The 21,507-nt window shown below is 42.6% G+C and overlaps 1 protein-coding gene across 1 annotated transcript; it reads left to right on the top strand.

Annotated features, from left to right (window-relative positions):
• Positions 1–3,217: 3,217 nt before the first annotated feature.
• On the top strand, positions 3,218–5,497 carry LOC311231783 (E3 SUMO-protein ligase ZBED1-like; the record flags this gene model as incomplete). The annotated part of the gene is made up of 5 exons (XM_084318411.1): positions 3,218–3,761; positions 3,963–4,107; positions 4,356–4,587; positions 4,928–5,026; positions 5,117–5,497. 5 exons carry the CDS (start codon positions 3,218–3,220, stop codon positions 5,495–5,497), a joined length of 1,401 nt encoding a protein of 466 aa, XP_084174537.1.
• Between the last annotated feature and the right edge of the window lie 16,010 nt (positions 5,498–21,507).

Raw genomic sequence — 21,507 nt, 5'->3', positions numbered from 1 at the left:
GTGTTTTAGACACTCTGCCTTTATGCTTCTGCAACATCGACGCGCAAAGTTAGTTTAACTAAAGTTAGTTTAGGTTCGTGTTAACGTTAGATAATGTACAAAATAAACGTATTTCCGGTGATTTTAGACGTCGCTCTTTTATTTTGAAATCCCCCGACCGGAAGTGTTATAGTGTCTGTTGCTAGCAGCTTAACTTTCTGTGCTTTTCGAGCTAACGTTACCGACCGTAACATCATTAGTTTCCAATGGAGAGGACCTCGGCTCACATGCAGCTCAAACTACCTATTGGAATAAATTAATTGATTGATGTTTAACTTGTCCCTGTGTGTGTCCAGTCATTTCGACTAGCAAACGTTGTATTTAACGTTAAAGTTACCTCAGGATACCATTGTATTTAGTTGGTTAGCTATGTAGCTAATGTGGATAGCATTTTGTATAGCACCAATGCTAGCTGGCTGGCTACAGCTTTATTTACTAAATTATGGAGGCTTTTTAATCGTCAAGGTAAGAGAGGATTTGTCATGATCAACTGAAGGCGTATGCTATGGAACAATATGTGCTTGGGTTTTCAGAAAAAGGCCAGCTATGTGACGCTAATTATTTAGCATCAACGCTGGCTGGCTACAACAATGGCGGATGGTATTCTCTGCGAGACCAATATTATTCTATGACAGCCCCGCCCCCATTCGCTAACCAACCAATCACTGCTACGCAATATCAACGCAACGGTTGTTTAGGTTAGATTTGGGGGACATGTACACAACGTCCAAGCAACACAGTCTACAAGACCCTAAACAACAACCGCGCTGAAATCACGCTGATGTTGTGTTGAAGTTGCTTTGAAGTTGCTGTAGCATGTAGAGGCCTTAACGTGAGATACCGTTGTCGGTACTTATATATATATAAAAAAAAAAAATTATGATTTTTATTATTATTCTTTAAAAAGAATATTCTAAGAAAAAAAATTTTATACACTTTTTTTTTTATATATATAATGTTAAGTCCGATGACGTCAATGTTTCGTTTATCGCTAAACGAAACCGCACGGCATGTGCGCATTTGCGCTTGCGCACAATACATGTTTACCTAGGATTTGACTATAGGTAAATCATTCGGGGCAATATGGCAAGTAGAAAACGGTCGCAAGTGTACTTTGTTAAAACAGACGCTGACAATGCTCTCTGCAATATTTGTAAAGCAACGTGCAAAACAGGGAAGGGTTTGATTGATTGATTGAAAACTTTATTAACAGATTGCAGAATGGGTACAATACAGTACAGCTCAATACACACAATTGTTAAGGGGATGCAGACCAGAGAAAGACTTTCGTCTTGTTTACATCAGGGTCCCCCATTTTCAATTCATCAGGACATATATGACATACATGACATACAGATAGTCAGTACTGCTACATCTATACATTTATGACATACCAGATTTGCAAATACAGTACTGTTTGTGATACAGAAGGAGTCAAGAAAAGGGAGTATATACATTTGACGTAGAAACTGTACATTGGAGGAGGTTGGGTGGGGGGGGTTGGGTACACTGGGATATTGACAATCATACTGGGTAATTTACATTGGAGGTGGTTGGGGGGGGGGGGGGGCACACTGTATAAACAAGCAAAACTGTACATTGAGGGGGGGGAGACTCTGTACAAACAAACAAAATTGTACATTGGACTATTGACAAAACCATACTAGGTAAATGACTGTACATTGGAGGGGGTTGGGTTAGGATATTTACAGGGGCCAGTGTTGAATTGCAGTCTCCCGTAGGTGTCTCTTGAGAGAGGTTTTGAAAGTGGGTAGTGATCCACATTCCTTTACAGCTTTGGGTAGGGCGTTCCACATTGATGTGGCATAATTGCGAAACGTGTTTAGTCCCTTATTTGAGCCGAATCTGGGTTTAACATGATTTGTGGAGCTCCCTCTGGTGTTGTGATCGTGGTATTCACTGACCTTTGGGAAGTATTTTGCCATGTACATGGGTACCTTGGTCGTGTAGTGTATCTTGTAGACCAGGCCCATTGCAAGTTGCTGTACTCTGTCATCTACTAATACCAGCAACTTGCAACTTGAGGAAACACTTGGTCAAACACGGCATCTATTTGAAAGCTGAAGATTGTAGCATCTTTGATGCAAAGAAAAGTAAGCCAGCATCAGCAGCACCCAGCAAGCCTTCAGCCAGCATTGAAGATACATCCGACACTGATGCATCAACATCGTCAGGTAATTAATTAATTAATTCGCTAGCGTTAGTACTATATATGGATACGTTGATGTTGGAGATAACTTTTTTTTTCACTGTCTTGGTTTTTGTAAAACGTTAGCTTTTTACTAGCAAAACTTACTAGCCAAGACTATTAGAAATTTGTGTTACTCTTGCTTTCATTGAACAGGTGCTCTCTGTCCCACTCTTGTGTCACAGTGACATCTGCAGATGTTGTTACACCCTTCACTCTTGCTCAGATGACGGGGTTTCCCCGCCAGAGAGTTGATGACTGCCACAGGGCAGTGACGGAGTTCATCGTTAAAGGGATGTTGCCCTTCTCATTGGTGGATACCCCGTGGTTTAGGTAACATATCACACACACCAGTAAATGAGTGATTATGTTTGTGATCTGATCATGATGAAATAGAGTAAGCTAAATTACTAATGATAGTTACTAATGCATATTTAATTTAGTTTATAATTATATCCCATATAATTTTATTCAACCTCTTTATTTACAGTTACAGGCAGCCCTGGCCTATATTTTATTTCATAATTATATTATATTGTGCTTAACTTAATTCATATTTAATTAGATCTTACTCCACCTTTATTGTATTATTTATCTGTCTGTTAAAGGCCAACTTGCAGGTTAAACCCTACTCTGCAATTATGGGTAGTTTACATCATTTGTATCTAATTTAATTATTTATTTTTTCCCCCCTCTTCATGAAAGTCACCGTTGGCCTAGTCACATTGTTTATTGAACAAAAATACAACCTGCAAGTTGGCCGTCTGTCCGCTAATGTTGCACCGAAAACGACCAAAGGTCATTCCTCCTTGTTGTATGTGAAAACTACTTGGCAATAATATTTCAACCTTCTCTCCCGCCGTCCTCCCGTTAAAATATTTTCCTGTATTTTTTTATTTATACAAAATGGCTGCAATTCTGATTGTAGTTATTTATAGTATTTTGTCTTGCATAATTCTATTTAGGGAGATGACAAGGACCCTGAACCCAAAATACTCCCCCCCTTCGAGAGACCTTCTCTCCAACACTTTGATGCCAGCCTGGTATACTGTTGAGAAGGAGAATGTGAAGGAGGAACTGAGGGCAGTTGACCATGTTGCCGTGACAGCTGATGGTTGGAGCAGTGTGGCACAAGACCACTACCTCACTGCCACTGTACATTATATCGTGGAGGCAGAGCTAAGGGAGAAAGTCCTGCACACCCGTGCAGTGTATGTCTCCCAGACGGGGCCTGCTGTAGCGGAGGAGATTGACACAATTCTCAATGATTTTGGGGTGAAATCCAAAGTGGTTGCGATCACAGTTGACAACGCTGCCAACATGGATGTAGCTGTGAAGAGGCTGAACGTGTTGAAGATGGGCTGTTTTGCCCACACTCTAAATGTAGCAGCACAGAAGCTCTACACTGTGAAGACAGTTGCCGCATGGTCTGCCAGGATACGGGCCGTCGTGGTGTGGCTTAGGAAAGCCAGCCTCGCCAAGCCTGTCTTAAAGGAAAAGCAGAGACTCCTTGGTAAGTTAAAGGTCAATCTAAGAAAAAATCATTGGATATTTACTTATCCAATTTCTTTTGTTTTTTGTATAATTATTTGTATTGTTTTTAAATTCCAACACAATTCCTCCATATATTCATACTATTTTCTACTGGAGTCAAACCAAATAATGTCTTTAGTTTGCTAATTACAATGTATTGTTTTTGTCTGTTTTCCTAAAGGCCTTCCAGAACATGCCCTTGTGTTAGATGTGCGGACAAGATGGAACAGCCTCTTCCTGATGATAGAGCGCTTCATTGAGCAATACCCTGCCATCCAGGCAGCTTCCATGGACACACGGCTGAAGAGGGCAATGGACAGAGACAGGTATAGATGTCAGTGTTCCAATGATACGATGCAGGCAGCTCTTCTTGCAAACATTTTATTTATTTTGCTTCACCGTGCAAACTGAATATCTTTGGTTGGGCTCCATAAACAGATCAAGCATACCTCCTACAGTGTACCTGGCGCTTATATAAACAGCGCCACCCCATGGTCACATAAATCCATTACATATTTAATCTGAGACCAATGGACCATATGCATGCATGTTGTACTTGTGCTTTTCTTCTCAGACTGGCGAGAGTGTCAGATGATGACATCAGGAGGTGTGAGGACTTCATGGACACAATGAGGGTCCTTTACAAATGTACACTCTGTGTGTCCTCTGACAAGAGTGCCACTGCCGGGCAGATCCTTCCCATCCTGGACAAACTTAAGGATAAGTTTAAGGTGGAGGAAGACGATTCTGCCTTCAAGAGAGCCATTAAAGAGAAGGTCTGGGCAGACCTCTCCCCACGCTACACAGTATGTAGTTCATTTATAATCATTTAGTAGTTATATCACTTGTGTTTGTACTGCCAGCTAACTATTCAAATTTAAAATTAATTACCAAACCTTTAAAAACGTTAGGAAGAAAGAAATGATGACCTTCAACGGTTCCTTGAGGAGGCTACTGCCCTGGATCCTCGATTCAAAGCCAAGGTTCAGGATGAGGCTGTTTGGACCCGCTTGGAGAAGGAAGCTGTCATGCTGGCAACCAGAAACAAGGTTTGTCCATGATCATTAAAGTAGACTTACTTATGTGTTCTATGCTATACTTAGTACATATTGTTTTAATTTGCTATTGTGTATGCTTTATTTAAAGGGTGGGGATGTGATGCAGGCGGAGCAAGAAGAAGAGCTGCTGCAGGAGGAGGAGGAGGAGGATGGGTCTACAGAAGACGGGGCAGCAGCAGCACCAGATGTAAGATATGGAGAGTGTACTACTTGTTCTGATAATAACATAATAATGCTTGATGAAATGATGAATCATGAAGCCTTTTTCTATTTTCAGCCTGCAGTCCCTGCACTGGGAAAAAAGATAAAGCGTTCAGCTCTGTGTGACATCTTCGAAGAGGAAGACCAGGCCCTGCTGGAGACCGTGATGGTGGACACCAGTGGCCCCTCAGCCGCTGGAAAGGCCAAGAAAGAGATACAGGTGTATCAGAGCTTCCCTACTGTCCTGAGCTCAGTAGACCCTATCCTGTGGTGGTGGCAGAAGAGGGACCAGATGCCAATGCTGGCCAACTTGGCAAAGAAATATCTGTGTGTGCAGGCCTCCTCTACACCCTCAGAGCGGGTCTTCTCCACAGCCGGGGACACAGTGAGTGTGGAGCGCGCTCGGCTCTTACCAGAGAGAGTGGACATGTTGATATTTTTGAAAAAGAACTGCTAGAATACAGCAGCAGACACTTTCATTTGTTATTTAAATGTATAGATGTGTATTATTGATCAGCAGAAGAGTTCATTGCTGCTAGAGTGGTTTGTTTACCCTTGTTTTATACTTTGTTTGTAAAATACAATACCTTTATTTCTTTTTTAAGTTAAATATATAGATGTGTACCTTTAATTGTTAATTTGTTAAACATATTTTTTTAAATAAACATAACATTTATTTAAAGATACGTGTGTGTTGTGTTGTGTAACTTGTGTTAACTTGTGTGTTGTTCTAAGTAAATAATAATAATAACTTTATTTGTATAGCACCTTTCATACAGGGGATTGCAGTTCAAAGTGTGTTACATCAGTAAGATGTAAATAATAATAAAGTAACAAAAATACATTATTTATTTATTATTTTGAAAAAAAAAATGAAAAAAGTACAGAAAAAAGGTACCGTTGGGTACCGGTATCGGTTCAAATGTGAAAGGTACCCATCCCTAATACTATATCGTTTATGTACAAGATGAACCATTTTGGACCCAACACTGACCCCTGGGGGACACCACAAGCAATGTCCAAAACATTCAGATTTATAATCTCTCATCATCACAAATTGTTGCCTTTTATTTAGATAGCTTCTCAGTTCTCACCAGGGGCGGAGCTAGGGGGTGGCTACCTGGGCTCAAGCCCCGGATGTATTCTGAAAAGCCCCGAATCTATTTAAATTTTTTTCTTCTTTTTTTTCTTTTTTTTTTTCTTTTTTTACAATTCATCATTGTTACATGAAAATATGTTTGCACCAGATTTAGCAGAAGCTAATTTCCATCTGTGGTCTATCCAGCTGCTAACTGTATTTGAGTGAGTTAAGTCTTGGTATTATGGTAGACTCAGACCTAAGCTTTAAATCACAATCAACAAGTTGACAAAAACTTAATTCTTCCACCTTAGAAACATAGCTAAAGTACGGCCATTTATAAATCAAAAGGACGCTGAAAACCAGATCCATGCCTTTATCTCAAGCCAACTCGACTACTGTAATGCACTCCTTACCGGCCTCCCGATTAAATACGATGATAACTATTTTATTGCAATGCACTATTGCATTATTTTATTCTATTTTACTAACTATTTTATTGCACTGCACTATTTTACTTTGTATCAGTGAATCATAGACGCCTGGCCATAAGAGCATTCGGAGCATCTCTGCTCTCCCACTATTGAACTTGGGGGAGCAAAGGTATAATCTTGCTCCACCACTTTTTGATTATATGAAAAATATGATATATCCCCCCCCAATATATAAATCTAACCATAACTACGTTATGGTTAACTGAGTTTTATAGTGAAAAGAGCAGCTTTATTGGTCAAGATTGAAGGCTCTATATTGCAGGAAATTGCACGTACAGGTTCATTAAATTCAAAAAAAATCTGTCGTGGAGGGGGTCGTGCCTGAGCCCCTCCAAACCACCCCTTGCATGCCCAAAAAAAAAAAAAAAAGGGGGGGGCCATCTGGGCTAAGCCCCGGATCTCCTACAATCCTAAATCCGCCCCTGGTTCTCACCCAATCCAATACTACCCCCCTGATCCCATATCGTTCCAATTTCCTTATTAATATATCATGATTGATAGTATCAAACGCTTTTTTGAGATCAATGAATACTCCAGCTTTTTATCTATGGAATTTGGGATTTTTTCATTGAGTTTATTGACCCCCTTGCGTGAATACTTTACCCAAGGCAGTTATTTATATTGATTGATTGATTGAAAAGTTTATTAACAGATTGCAGAATGGGTACAGAATAGTACAGTACAGCTCAATACATACAATTGTTAAGGGGATGCAGACCAGAGAAAGACTTTCGTCTTGTTTACATCAGGGTCCCCCATTTTCAATTCATCATAACATATATGACACACACGACATACAGATAGACAGTACTGCTACATCTATACATTTATGACGTACCAGATTTGCAAATACAGTACTGTTTGTGATACAAAAAGTGTCCAGAAAAAGAGTGTATATACATTTGACGTAGAAACTGTACATTGGAGGAGGCTGGGTTGATGTGATGTCGATTGATATGAATAGCGCGTTACGTTAATAGAGAGATGAAAACAATACGTTATTTATATTGATGTGAGAGATAATACGACGTTAACTGAAAGCTGATGCACGGCGCTTGAGTGATAGTAGTATATTGAGCGAGTAGTAGTATATTGAGCAAGTAGTTAGGCGATAGTAAACAATGATGCATGTAATTATATTAACGTTACTGTGTGTTGTTGTAGCTATGTTAATATAATAGGATAACCACCGGTTAATTCGCGATTTTTTATTGGTTTGTCATGACAAACCAATTACATAATCCAACATATGTGTAAAGAAACAACATATTCCAGTTAACGGTATATTTTTTTAATGATTCGTTACGGCGAAATCAATACTTCCATTTGTATAAATTAGGTTAGTATTCCTCCGTGCGGCGATAGTAGGGCTAACGCGATTGGGCGCTGAGAGGCCAATCAGGGCGCGCAAACCGAACGCGGAAGGACAACTGCCTTAGGTAAAGTATTCACGCGACCCCCTTGGGGAAATTCAGGCATCATAGCCGCATGGGGGAGGGGGAGGTACAGGTAGTAGAAGACATGGTACAGGTCACAGAATTATAGTACAGTGGAGAAGTACAAATAAAAATAGAATAAAAAGGCAGTGTAAACAATATAACAATATAATTAACTCTAATTAACTATTAGTTACATTTGTATATTGGAGCAAATCCTAATTGTCAATGACATGTTGTATACCTGGAGATTCCCCACCAGTCCTACACAGAGCCCCTACCTAGCCATGTCTCTCCTACATGTTACCTGGAGGTTCCCCCACAGAGTAGCCATGTCTCTCCTACATGTTACCTGGAGGTTCCCCCACAGAGTAGCCATGTCTCTCCTACATGTTACCTGGAGGTTCCCCCACAGAGTAGCCATGTCTCTCCCTACATGTTACCTGGAGGTTCCCCCACAGAGTAGCCATGTCTCTCCTACATGTTACCTGGAGGTTCCCCCACAGAGTAGCCATGTCTCTCCCTACCTGTTACCTGGAGGTTCTCCTACCTAGCCATGTCTCTCCCCCGGTGTTATAGCCTCTTACTGCTAATCTGTATGGTTGACCTCCAACTAATAACCCATGTGGTCACAGTAGAATCGTATGGAGTCAGTAGATCCTACAGTTTATGTGGTTCATCATAGTGGGCGGGGCCACAGCAGGGGGTGTGGGGTCACACTGAGGTCGCAGGTGAGAGATAGAGAGACGGTTCTGCCCTTTACAGGGACAGAGATAATGGTTGCCACTGTAGCATGCTGTGTCGCGTCTGTGTGATGGTGGATTGTATCGGACTGGGCCAAAGGTTTCCAGTGGGAAAGATGTGGCCTGTTGGGATGTTAGATCCTAATGTGAAAAACTGTGATTTTATATGTCTGCACTTTATGTGCTCATTTTATACCCGTCTTTTTCTGCCCGTGAAGCACTTTGAGCTGCAGTTTCTGTATGAAAGGTGCTATACAAATAAAGTGTATTATTATTATTATGGGGGAAAAAATATGCTTCTGTATGATGAGCTGTATTGTGAAACCTATAAGAGCCCAACAACCAATAAGATCCCACTGTAAGATCCCACTGTAAGATCGCAGTATAAGATCACACTATAAGATCACTTTCTGTGCACATTTTCACAACAAATGCTGCAGGTTCCTATTTCCAGAGAAATTCTCAAACATTTCTGTGGCCCAGAGCACATAGTCTATTTTCCATTTACATACAATTTCTCCAAGGGGATCAATAAAGGAATATCTTGTGTTATCTTATCTTCACAACTGTCTGAAGCTTCTACTGGAATGTATTATATCATGCTATGGATCCTAGGCTCCCAAACATTTTCATAGAAGAAGAACATGCCACAAGAAGAACACACCACAATATGTGTTATTTCAGTCAGGACACGCAAAATGAAGAAAGAATACTGTAACATGCGTGTGTGTGTGTGTGTATATGTGTGTATGTGCTTGCACGCCTATGTACACACACACGCACACACGCAATACTACCAATAACACCCCATTCTTCACACCACGTCCAAATGATTGTAGTCTAATTCAACTATGACAAAATGGCATCCAATGTAATAAAAAAAGTCAACCAACGAACTCGATTCTTGTACCGGATCTCCTCTCTGGTAAACAAGAATACCCTGAAGACTCTAGCAGGAGCACTCATTCAAGGGTACTACGACTATGCTTGCACCTCATGGTACCAAAGCACCTCAAAGGCACTAAAAACAAAATTACAAACATCTCAAAACAAACTGGTCAGACTACTGCTTGACCTTACTCCTAAAACCCACCTCACCCCTGCCCACTTTGACAACCTAGGATGGCTTAGAGTAGACGACAGAGTACAGCAACTTGCAATGGGCCTGGTCTACAAGATACACTACACCACTAAGGTACCCATGTACATGTCAAAATACTTCCCAAAGGTCAGTGAATACCACGATCACAACACCAGAGGGAGCTCCACAAATCATGTTAAACCCAGATTCGGCTCAAACAAGGGACTAAACACGTTTCGCAATTATGCCACATCAATGTGGAACGCCCTACCCAAAGCTGTAAAGGATGTGAATCACTACCCACTTTCAAAAACACTCAAAAAACACCTACGGGAGACTGCAATTCGAAACTGGCCCCTACAAATGTCCTAACACAACCCCCCCCAATGTACAGTAAAAATGACCAAGTATGGTCTTGTCAATATTCCAATGTACAGTGTTGCTTGTACAGTTGTACAGTGTCCCCCACCCACCCCTCCTACCCAACCTCCCCCCCCCCACCTACCCAACCTCCTCCAATGTACAGTTTCTACGTCAAATGTATATACTTCTTTTCTGGACTCTTTTCGTATCACAAACAGTACTGTATTTGCAAATCTGGTATGTCATAAATGTATAGATGTAGCAGTACTGTCTATCTGTATGTCATATATGTTACGAATCGATGAATTGAAAATGGGGGACCCTGATGTAAACAAGATGAAAGTCTTTCTCTGGTCTGCATCCCCTTAACAATTGTGTGTATTGAGCTGTACTGTACTGTCTGTACCCATTCTGCAATCTGTTAATAAAGTTTTCAATCAATCAATCAATCAATCAATCAATCTATTAGCCGGTTGACAGACCAGACAGACTAAACATAACCCATGGACTTACCCGTTCTAGTGTTGCTATTGGTAGGATCTCCCTCACCCTGCAGAAACATTGTTGTGGTAGATTTCTCTCTTGTGCTCCTCAAGGCTCTAATAATAACAGATAACACCCCCAGTCTAGTATGAAGATAAATGGATTATGTTCACCTGAAGTTGATGCCCACTACTACTACATAGTGGGGGAGAGCCCACCGAGTAGGAGCAGAGAATGAAAGTGAAGATTCAACCCACTCCACCACAGGTGAGCCGAGAGGGATAAAGAGGGATCGAGGGCTAATCCCGCGCACATGGTCAGAGCGACGCGGATCTGGAGATAAACACGTCACGTCACGAGTCGACCCGAGTCCTCATTCGGTGCTATAGTAGGCTACTGATTTATTGATTGATTGATTGAAAACTTTATTAACAGATTGCAGAATGGGTACAGTACAGTACGGCTCAATACATACAATTGTTAAGGGGATGCAGACCAGAGAAAGACTTTCGTCTTGTTTACATCAGGGTCCCCCCACTGTTTCCCTGGGCTGACAATACTTTAGCATTTAGCATTTTTAGATTATATATTGGATTAGATTTAGCATTTTAGCATATATTTTTTTTATCTTATATAGTAGATTAGATTTAGATTTTTAGATTATATATTGTAACTATATTTATTGTAGGGCAAATATAACTGAGAGGGCATACATACCCTCATCTTGCACCTTGTTGCCCATAAGCGCATGTCCAGAGTTAATTATATTGTATATTGTTTACACTGCCTTTTTATTCTATTTTTATTTTTACTTCTCCACTGTACTATAATTCTGTGACCTGTACATCTTCTACTACCTGTACCTCCCCTCCCCCCTCCCCTATGCTGCTATGATGCCTGAATTTCCCCCAATGGGATCAATAAAGGAATATCTTGTGTTATCTTATCTTATCTTACTGACCCCCTGCCAGTCACCTACTCTAGCACCGACCAGGCCTGTGGGTACAGTCCCTGTAGCATAGAGAGGCATCTGAACCGGTTTGACATCAGTTCATATCCTATATCAGCAGGTACAGGACATGGGATACATTTTTTTAATACTTTCATGAAGTGATGTGTGATCGAATTGACAGACAGCGCTATTATTTCACCTTTTCTTGTATGCATTCATGACGAATAACCAGGCCTTCAAGGCTCAATGTCTGACCAATCGGGAGGCACTCCTAAGCTTTGCATGATGTCAGTTCTGATAACAGCTTAACCCTTTCACTACCACACTACACTGACTACAGAAGGTTGTAGTGTGGTACAGTAGTAACCGTCTGTAGTGTGGTAGTGAAAAAGGGTTAACATTCTGTAGTGTGGTTGTGAAAGGGTTAACCCTTTGTCGTGTGGCAGTGAAAGGGTTAACCGTCTGTATTGTCGCCGTGAAAGGGTTAACCCTTTGGTAGTGTGGTAGTGAAAGGGTTAAAGGGATAATAGAGGTCAAGGGGTGTATGACATGCTTTAGGACAGAAGATAAAAAGAAGGCTAGTCTCCAGTGGTTTTCCTAAAGATTCAGCTGTAGTTGGACAGGGACATTATGGACATGGCCTCCTCTCTCTCTTGTGGACACAATTTTAAGAAAAAAGTCAAATCGTGGCTCCTCGACAATGTCAAAAACTAGATTTTAAAATGCATGAAAATGTTGTCTGATACATTGTCTGTGGCTACGTTTGTACTGCATTTAAAATGTTCATATGTAGTTTGTCAAATTGTTATTTATGGTCATGTTTTGTATTGCTTGTCTGTCTGAGACCAAGGACCACAATGGAAATAAGTCTTGACTTTTTTTGTGTAGCATCCTTGACGTTTTTCTGGAATTTTGCATTTTTTTTTAAATGTCTAATAAAATAAAATCTCTGTGTCGCTGATCTGTTGTTGGATTGGACTAGTTGGTGTCTCTCAATACTTTCGACTCACCCGATGGTAAGAGTGGGAACTACACCCTGAGAGGGAGGTTTGCCCTGAGTGGGAGGTTCGAGGGGTCAAAGTGGGTATCAAACAGGAGGGAAGACTGTCACGTTTTAAACTGGATACCAAACAGAGAAGGTAAAGACGACTTTAAAACAGTAATCCAGAACTATTTTATTGCACTGTAAAAAACAGATTTTATATGTCTGCACTTTATGTGCACTATTTTACTCTGTCTTTTTATTATTGTCTATTTAAAACTGAATCAAACCATAAACAAGGTGGCCTGTTGGGATGTTAGATCCTAATATAATGTGAAAAACTGTGATATTATATGTCTGCACTTTTATTTTATGCCTGTCTTTTTTCTGTTGTGAAGCACTTTGAGCTGCAGTTTCTGTATGAAAGGTGCTATACACATAAAGTGTATTATTATTACTGTAATGGACATCTACTCTAATGGACACACCCTTGAGGCAGCGACTTGAGGGTGAAGCTTTAGGGGGAGGTGCTACCATTGATGGGATGACTAAATTAACCTCTACTGCTCTCTACTGGTTAATCCTAAATGTACTTGTAATACAGAAGCACCCATCGTTCATATGGATTTCTCACAGTAACCGGGGGATAGAGTATGATCTTTGGACTCTCACATTAGACCAGTAGGCCTACATATTAAGGGGTTCTATTTATTTTAAGGATACTTGTCATGTCTTATACCCATTTATTGTAATATACTGCTATCTCAAGTTCAAGTTTCTTTAATAGTTGTCATACAGAAGTACAGAATACTTTTATACAAAATGCTTCTTACTGTTACGCTCCAGAGACTGTGCTAGACAAGATAGTATGAAATAAAATAGTATAGCATGTAAAATAGAAGTAAAAAAAAAAAATCACAGTGTTCAGTATAGACATATGTACAATGTTCGATGCAGAATAGAAGTAACTGAGTTACCATACAATATACAATATTCTATGCAATGTACTAATATACAATACTATATAGTGCAGAGCAGAAATGGGATGAGGTACAATTTAGGTACAATTTACAGTAAGGTGTACGAGTTGTAGTGCAAATCCTTTACCAATAAATATAAAGTGTAAAGTGTGTTTAGGTGATGTAAAGTGTGGAGAGTGGGTGCTGCAGTGTGTTGTTTGTTTAAGTGAGTGTGGCGTAGTGGGCAAGGCGCTTGCCACGAATGACGGAGACGCTGGGCTTGCCTGTTCGAGCCCAGCGCTCCACATTGCTTTCAGTTTAGCTGGTCGTTCATACTAATACATATTGGCCGTATTAGGGGGTGGGAAACTGATGGGTGGGGTTCGGGCGTTGTGGACAGCGACTCCTACAGGTCGGTTGGTGCGCCTGCGCAGTAGAATCAGGAAGTGTCGGGGGCAGCGTAAGCCTCCCACGCGTTACTCCTCGCCACTGAGAGATCGAGCTGCGCAGGTGAAAAGATGCGACTGCTGTTACCTCAAGTACCGGAGGGGACTTGTGCTATGTATGACTTAGTCCACATTGCAGCCGGCTTGTGGGAGGCAAGAAACAGCGTTCGTGACAGGGGAGGGTTGAATTGGATGATACGAAATTGGGATGGGAGAAAATATAGAAAATGGGAGAAAAAGTGGATCAAAAAAAAAGTGAGTGTGGGTGTGTGTGCTGTGTGCATTTGATGGTTGTTGCATAGTGTTTATTGTTCGTTGAGCAGCCTGATGGCCTGGGGATGAAAGCTTCTTCTGAGTCTTTCTGTGCTCGCCTTTAGACTCCGGTATCGCTTGCCTGACCGCAGCAGTTCAAAGAGGCAGTTGTTCGGGTGGCTGGAGTCCTTGATGATTCTCTTAGCCTTACCCCTGCACCGCTTGTTGTAAATGTTCTGGAGGGTGGGAAGCCCCCCTCCAATTGTGCGTTCGGCTGAACGTGTCACTCTTTGTAGTCTGCTACGGTCTTGTGCAGTGCTATTCCCAAACCAGGAGGTGATGTTGCCAGTCAGGATGCTCTCTATTGTACATGAGTAGAAGTTCTTAAGGATCTTCTGACTGACTTGGAACTTCCTTAGGCGCCTGAGGAAGTAGAGGCGTTGTCCGGTTGTCGTGCCTTCTTCACAACACTGTCAATGTGTGTGGTCCATGTCAAGTCCTCGGATATGTGGGCTCCGAGGTACTTGAAACTGTTCACTCTCTCAACCGGTGCCCCGTCGATGCTGAGGGGGCTGTAGTCCTTGACCCCCGACCTCCTGAAGTCCACAATCATCTCTTTTGTTTTGCTGACGTTCAGGGAGAGGCAGTTCTCCTGACACCACTGTGACAGATTCTCTACCTCTTCCAGGTAGGCCCTCTCGTCGTTGGCAGAGATCAGGCCCACCACTACTGTGTCATCAGCAAATTTTATGATTGTGTTGTTGTTCCGCTGTGCCACGCAGTCATGTGTGTACAGGGAGTAGAGGAGGGGGCTCAGAACACAGCCCTGGGGGGCCCCTATGTTGAGCGTGATGGATGAGGAGGTGCAGTTGCCTGCTCTTACCACCTGGGGTCTGCCCGTCAGGAAGTCCAAGACCCACTGGCAGAGGTCATAGTTCAAGCCCAGGTCCCTGAGCTTGGCTATGAGTTTGGAGGGGACTATGGTATTGAATGCTGAGCTGTAGTCGATGAACAGCATTCTCACATAGTTCCCCTGCCTCTTGTCCAGGTGTGATGCTGCTGTGTGCAGCACATGGGCTATGGCGTCCTCTGTGGACCTGTTGGGGCGATATGCAAATTGCAGGGGGTCCAGGTTGATGGGGAGGGAGGAACAGATGTAGCCCTTTACTAGCTTCTCAAAGCACTTCATGGCTATGGAGGTGAGAGCTACAGGGCGGTAGTCGTTGAGGCAAGCAGGCGTCGATTTTTTGGGTACAGGGATGATGGTGGACTTCTTCAGACAGGTGGGGATGCCTGTTCTAAGTGGTTACTGAAAGATTTTGTTTGCTAATTGGTACTTATTGGCAAACTACCATACAGTATTCTAATATACTACAATAACAGGTTTACACAGCTGTCACAGCTACTTCTACGTGCAGAGAGGCACAGACATAATAGCATACACCACAGTGAACAGCGGATGAAACAACAGTTTAGAACATTCACAGTGTTGTCAGTAGCCCAGTCAGTCTATTTACTGTATGTTACTGTATGCACTGCTGTGGTCAGGCAAGCGCTACCGGAGTCTCATGGCCGGTACAGAGAGACTCAGAAGGAGCTTCTATCCCCAGGCAAGCGCTACCGGAGTCTCATGGCCGGTACAGAGAGACTCAGAAGGAGCTTCTATCCCCAGGCAAGCGCTACCGGAGTCTCATGGCCGGTACAGAGAGACTCAGAAGGAGCTTCCATCCCCAGGCAAGCGCTACCTGGAGTCTTATGGCCGGTACAGAGAGACTCAGAAGGAGCTTCTATCCCCAGGCAAGTGCTACCGGAGTCTCATGGCCGGTACAGAGAGACTCAGAAGGAGCTTTTATCCCCAGGCAAGCGCTACCGGAGTCTCATGGCCGGTACAGAGAGACTCAGAAGGAGCTTTTATCCCCAGGCCATCAGGATGCTTAATGACTCCATGTAACATCATCAACCCATCCATCCACACTCATTGCACAGTTTGCACACACATCCACTTGCACACACTCACTTTAAACAAACACTCACTTTAGACACTTTAACACTACATTATATATTTATCTATCTATTTATCTATAGAGATTTGCACTACATTCATATCTCATTTGCATTTGCACCTTGCCTTAAAAAAGTTGTTGTACCTCATTGTCTGCATTTTTACTTCATTGTACTTAGGTTGTACTTCAGTTTGTATATTGTATTGTATATTGTATAGTGTTATTCCTCTTTTACTTACTTTAAAAAAAAAAGATTAAGCACATTCTCAGGGGCTCATACAGAACCAAGCATTTTACTGTAATGTACATGTACCTTATACGTGACAAATAAAAACAAACTTAGGGGCGGTCAGGTGGCGTAGCGGAGATTGTGCTCGTCACCAATGCAAGAGGCTGCGGTCTCGACTCCCGGAGAGCCAGCATTGCCTTGGCTCGGGCTGATCGCTATACTAACTTGTTTGGCTGAGTTAGGGGGAGGGGAGCAGTGGGTGGGTCCTGGGCGTTGTGGACAGCGACCCCTACAGTTCGGTCGGGGCGCCTGCACAGCGAGGGTAGGATCTGGAGAGAGGTAGTGCGACCTTCCACACGTTACACTCTCTCCCAGTGAGAATCTGAGCTGCCAGGCTGGCTGCCGGCTGGCTGCACATACGTCGGAGGAAAGCATGTGACAGTCTCCGGCCTCCCGGACCAACAGTAGGGGGGGTGCGCGACAACCAGGAAGGGGGTTGGGAATTGGCATAACGACTAACAGTGGGATGGGAGAAAAATCGGAAAAAAGAAGGAGGGGGGAAAAGATAATAAAAAATTTAAAATAAACTTGAACTTGAAACTTGAACGTATGCCTTGTTGAGCAGGTGTACAGCTGTAGCTCGTGCTGTCGCTGTCCTCTGAGAACAGTGGGTTTGGCACGGCTGGGTCTTTGGAGATCCTCTGTGTGTCCTCTGGTGGCCGACATCATAAAGTTCTGAAAGCGTTCTGACAGCCACACCTTAACCCTTTCACTACCACACCACAGAAGGTTAACCAGTTTCTAAACTGGCCCCTGCAAATGTCCTAACCCAACCCCCTCCAATGTACAGTAAATGGCCACGTATGGCTTTGTCAATATTCCAATGTACAGTGTACAGTGTCGCCCACCCACCCCCTACCCAACCCCCCCCCCCCCCCCCCCACCCACCCAACCACCTCCAATGTACAGTCCCCCCCCCCCCCCTACCCAACCTCCTCCAATGTACAGTTTCTACGTCAAAATGTATATACTCTCTTTTCTGGACTCTTTTTGTATCACAAACAAACAGTACTGTATTTGCAAATCTGGTATGTCATAAATGTATAGATGTAGCAGTACTGTCTATCTGTATGTTGTCGTGTGTGTCATATATGTTATGATGAATTGAAAATGGGGGACCCTGATGTAAACAAGACGAAAGTCTTTCTCTGGTCTGCATCCCCTTAACAATTGTGTGTATTGAGCTGTACTGTACTGTACCCATTCTGCAATCTGTTAATAACGTTTTCAATCAATCAATCAATCTTTTCACTACCACACTACAGAAGGTTAACCGTCTGTAGTGTGGTAGGGAAAGGGTTAACCCTTTGGTAGTGAAAGGGTTAAACATGGGGTTTAAAATGGAGAGCAGGCTGACAATTGTTATGGCTAATTTATCTAATCATAACTATTATTAAATATCATATATATATCAGTAAAAACCGATGTGTGTCTGTTTAGTCAGCATATTTAACAGCATGCCAAATCATCATCAGAGCCTCTCAACCAGTTAGACTAAATATAGGTACTGGGAAGATGATGTCCCAATGATGTCATCTTAATTACACCTACTTTCTTTTTTCTTCTAGAAATGGTGCAAAGCAAACTTTACAGCCTTTTGATTTTACGATAGCTGTATAAAACATGTGCAGCAGCCAGTAGGGGGCGCTAGAGGCATGGAGCAGCTTGCTTATGCTTGCTCTCTGGTGTATCTGATCATGGACATGACACTGGCCTCAAAGGCACAAAACCATTTGAGTCAGATGATCTTCTACACAGCGTGAGGAAATTGACTGTTCTCATGTGTATGTATTTTGTAAAGTGGTTATTGATCCACTAAGTGGCAGTGATGCATCAACTTCAGTGTTCCAACCCTATATATATGGTCTATGGTTCCAACCATAGATATCTATAGATATATCTATGGTTCCAACCACCACTGGATCTCAAATGAGGAAGAAGCAGTGTTGTCTTCTGGGTAGAAAACAGGTGGAGCTATCTGAATGTGCCTCTAATCATAGATATATATAAACACTAGATGGCTCAAGGCGGAGTCTCCCGCGTAGTTCACCGGTGGCCATCTTGCTTGAGTGGACTACTTGATCTGCACAAACAAAAATACTCTTAACTCGCTGAAATCTTTACAGATTTACAAACAGTTTGGTTTATTACAAATGTTATTAACGTGACTATGCTATGATTCTTGCTTGGATGCATTTTTTTTTATATATGAAAGTCCATTATAAATATGCAGTATGATAACTACATCTCTGCCGTTTTTAACAAACCAAACGGTTGAAAATTTAGCAAGCTATGGTTATTTCAATAGTACATGCACCATAGAGACATGCATGTTATATGAGTGGGCGTGCTCCACCCACGCAAGATGGCCGCCATGTGGCAACGTCGGTCTCCGTTGGCCAGCAGCGCGGGTGAGTCATCTAGTGATATATATCTATGCCTCTAATGGCAGGGTAACAGAATGAATGAATGAATGAATGAATGAATGAATGAATGAAAACTTTATTAACAGATTGCAGAATGGGTACAGTACAGTACAGCTCAATACATACAATTGTTAAGGGGATGCAGACCAGAGAAAGACTTTCGTCTTGTTTACATCAGGGTCCCCCATTTTCAATTCATCATAACATAATATGACACACATGACATACAGATAGACAGTACTGCTACATCTATACATTTATGACATACCAGATTTGCAATTACAGTACTGTTTGTGATACAAAAAGAGTCCAGAAAGAAAAGAGTATATACATTAGGTGTAGAAACTGTACATTGGATTGGGTAGGTGGGGGTGGGGGGGGGACTGTACATTGGAGGTGGTTGGGGGGGGGGGGGGTTGGGTAGGAGTGGTGTGGGGGGGGGGGGGAGTGGGGGGGGGGGGGGGGGGGGGGGGGGGGGGGTTGGGTAGGAGGGGTGGGTGGGGACTGTACATTGGAGGTGGTTGGGTGGGGGGGGGGGGGGGGGTTGGGTAGGAGGGGTGGGTGGGGGACACTGTACAACTGTACAAACAACACTGTACATTGGATTATTGACAAGACCATACTTGGTAATTTACTGTACATTGGAGGGGGTTGTGTTCGGACATTTGTAGGGGCCAGTTTCGAGTTGCAGTCTCCCTTAGGTGTTTTTTGAGAGTGTTTTTGAAAGTGGGTAGTGATCCACATTCCTTTACAGCTTTGGGTAGGGCGTTCCACATTGATGTGGCATAATTGCGAAACGTGTTTAGTCCCTTGTTTGAGCCGAATCTGGGTTTAACATGATTTGTGGAGCTCCCTCTGGTGTTGTGATCGTGGTATTCACTGACCTTTGGGAAGTATTTAGTCATGTACATGGGTACCTTGGTCGTGTAGTGTATCTTGTAGACCAGGCCCATTGCAAGTTGCTGTACTCTGTCGTCTACTCTAAGCCATCCTAGGTTGTCAAAGTGGGCAGGGGTGAGGTGGGTTCTGGGGTTCAGGTCAAGCAGTAGTCTGACCAGTTTGTTTTGAGATGTTTGTAATTTTGTTTTTAGCGCCTTTGAGGTGCTTTGGTACCATGAGGTGCAAGCATAGTCGTAGTACCCTTGAATGAGTGCTCCTGCTAGAGTCTTCAGGGTATTCTTGTTTACCAGTGAGGAGATCCGGTACAAGAAACGAGTTCGTTGGTTGACTTTTTTTATTACATTGGATGCCATTTTGTCACAGGAAAGATTTGCCTCTAGGATGGAACCCAGGTAGGTAATATCTTCTTTCCTTGTGACAATATTGTCACCCACTGTAACTGAGAAGCCGTCGGTCTTGCCGAGTTTGTTATTTGAACCGAAGAGAATGGACTCTGTTTTGCCCATGTGTAATGATAGTTTGTTATCAGCGAGCCATATGCAGATTTTGCTTAGTTCTGAGCTGAGGGTTTTTTCAACCTGTAACTTGTTCTTGTCAGAGACCAGCAGGGCTGAGTCGTCCGCAAACAGGAACAAGTTGCAGTCACAAGCTGACGACATGTCATTTGCATAAATTAGGAACAGTAGCGGACCTAGTATGCTTCCTTGTGGAAGTAGGAACACTTACTTGACTGTACTGCCTACGCTCTAGCTTTAAAGGGTCAGTTCACCCATAATATAAATATATGTTCCCCCTTTACCCGGAGTGCCATTTATCCATCCAGATTGTTTCAATATGATTCACCTCGTTTAGGAGATATCTGCTGTCACTCCGATACAATGGAGCTGAACGGCAGCTGAAGTACACCTGTCGTTAATTACTATGGCCAGGGCCGTAGCCAGGGTTTAGAAATTAGGGAGGTCCATTTATTTTTTTGGCCCAGACCGGCCCACTATAATCGGTCGGACACCACCCACCAGTACACCATCCTTACGGTCCCCTTAAATATGCGTACCTACTGTACTATTCCCCCCCCCCAACCCATTACAAAGCTGGGTAGTAAGTGCCATGGACAAGTGGACCAGTGTACTCACTCGCTCTTGGCTGAATCTTGTTTTGGGTGGTGATGTAAAAACACCTGCATCATAGCAGGCTCAGGCTATAGCCTGTTCATCCCTGTCTCTCTCCTCCACAACCTGGCTTGACTAGACATAAGGAGAGAGATGATTACAATTAACTGGTACATTCAGGTCCAGAATTGTTGGAATCCCCTGACAAAGATGTGCAAAAAGCTGTACAATTTAAACAATGCCATACTGGTAATGAGAAAATAGTTGTTTATTCAATGAATGCATGGAGCAGTTCCATCTTATTTCATTTGATACTAACTACTCAGTTCATACAGATTTCAAGTATTCAAATATCAATGATGAATATTGCATAAGGTTTACACAGTTAATAGATCACCTTCTTGTTTTATATTCATCTTATATGGCAATTAAATCAATGGTGTGTTTGTTTTGGGAGTTTGACCTATGTGC

The sequence above is a fragment of the Notolepis coatsorum genome (assembly GCF_963971535.1).
Source record: "Notolepis coatsorum genome assembly, chromosome: 7".
Lineage (NCBI taxonomy): Eukaryota > Metazoa > Chordata > Actinopteri > Aulopiformes > Paralepididae > Notolepis > Notolepis coatsorum.
Note: the sequence above shows the minus strand (reverse complement) of the source record. Positions and strands in the feature narration are given on the sequence as shown.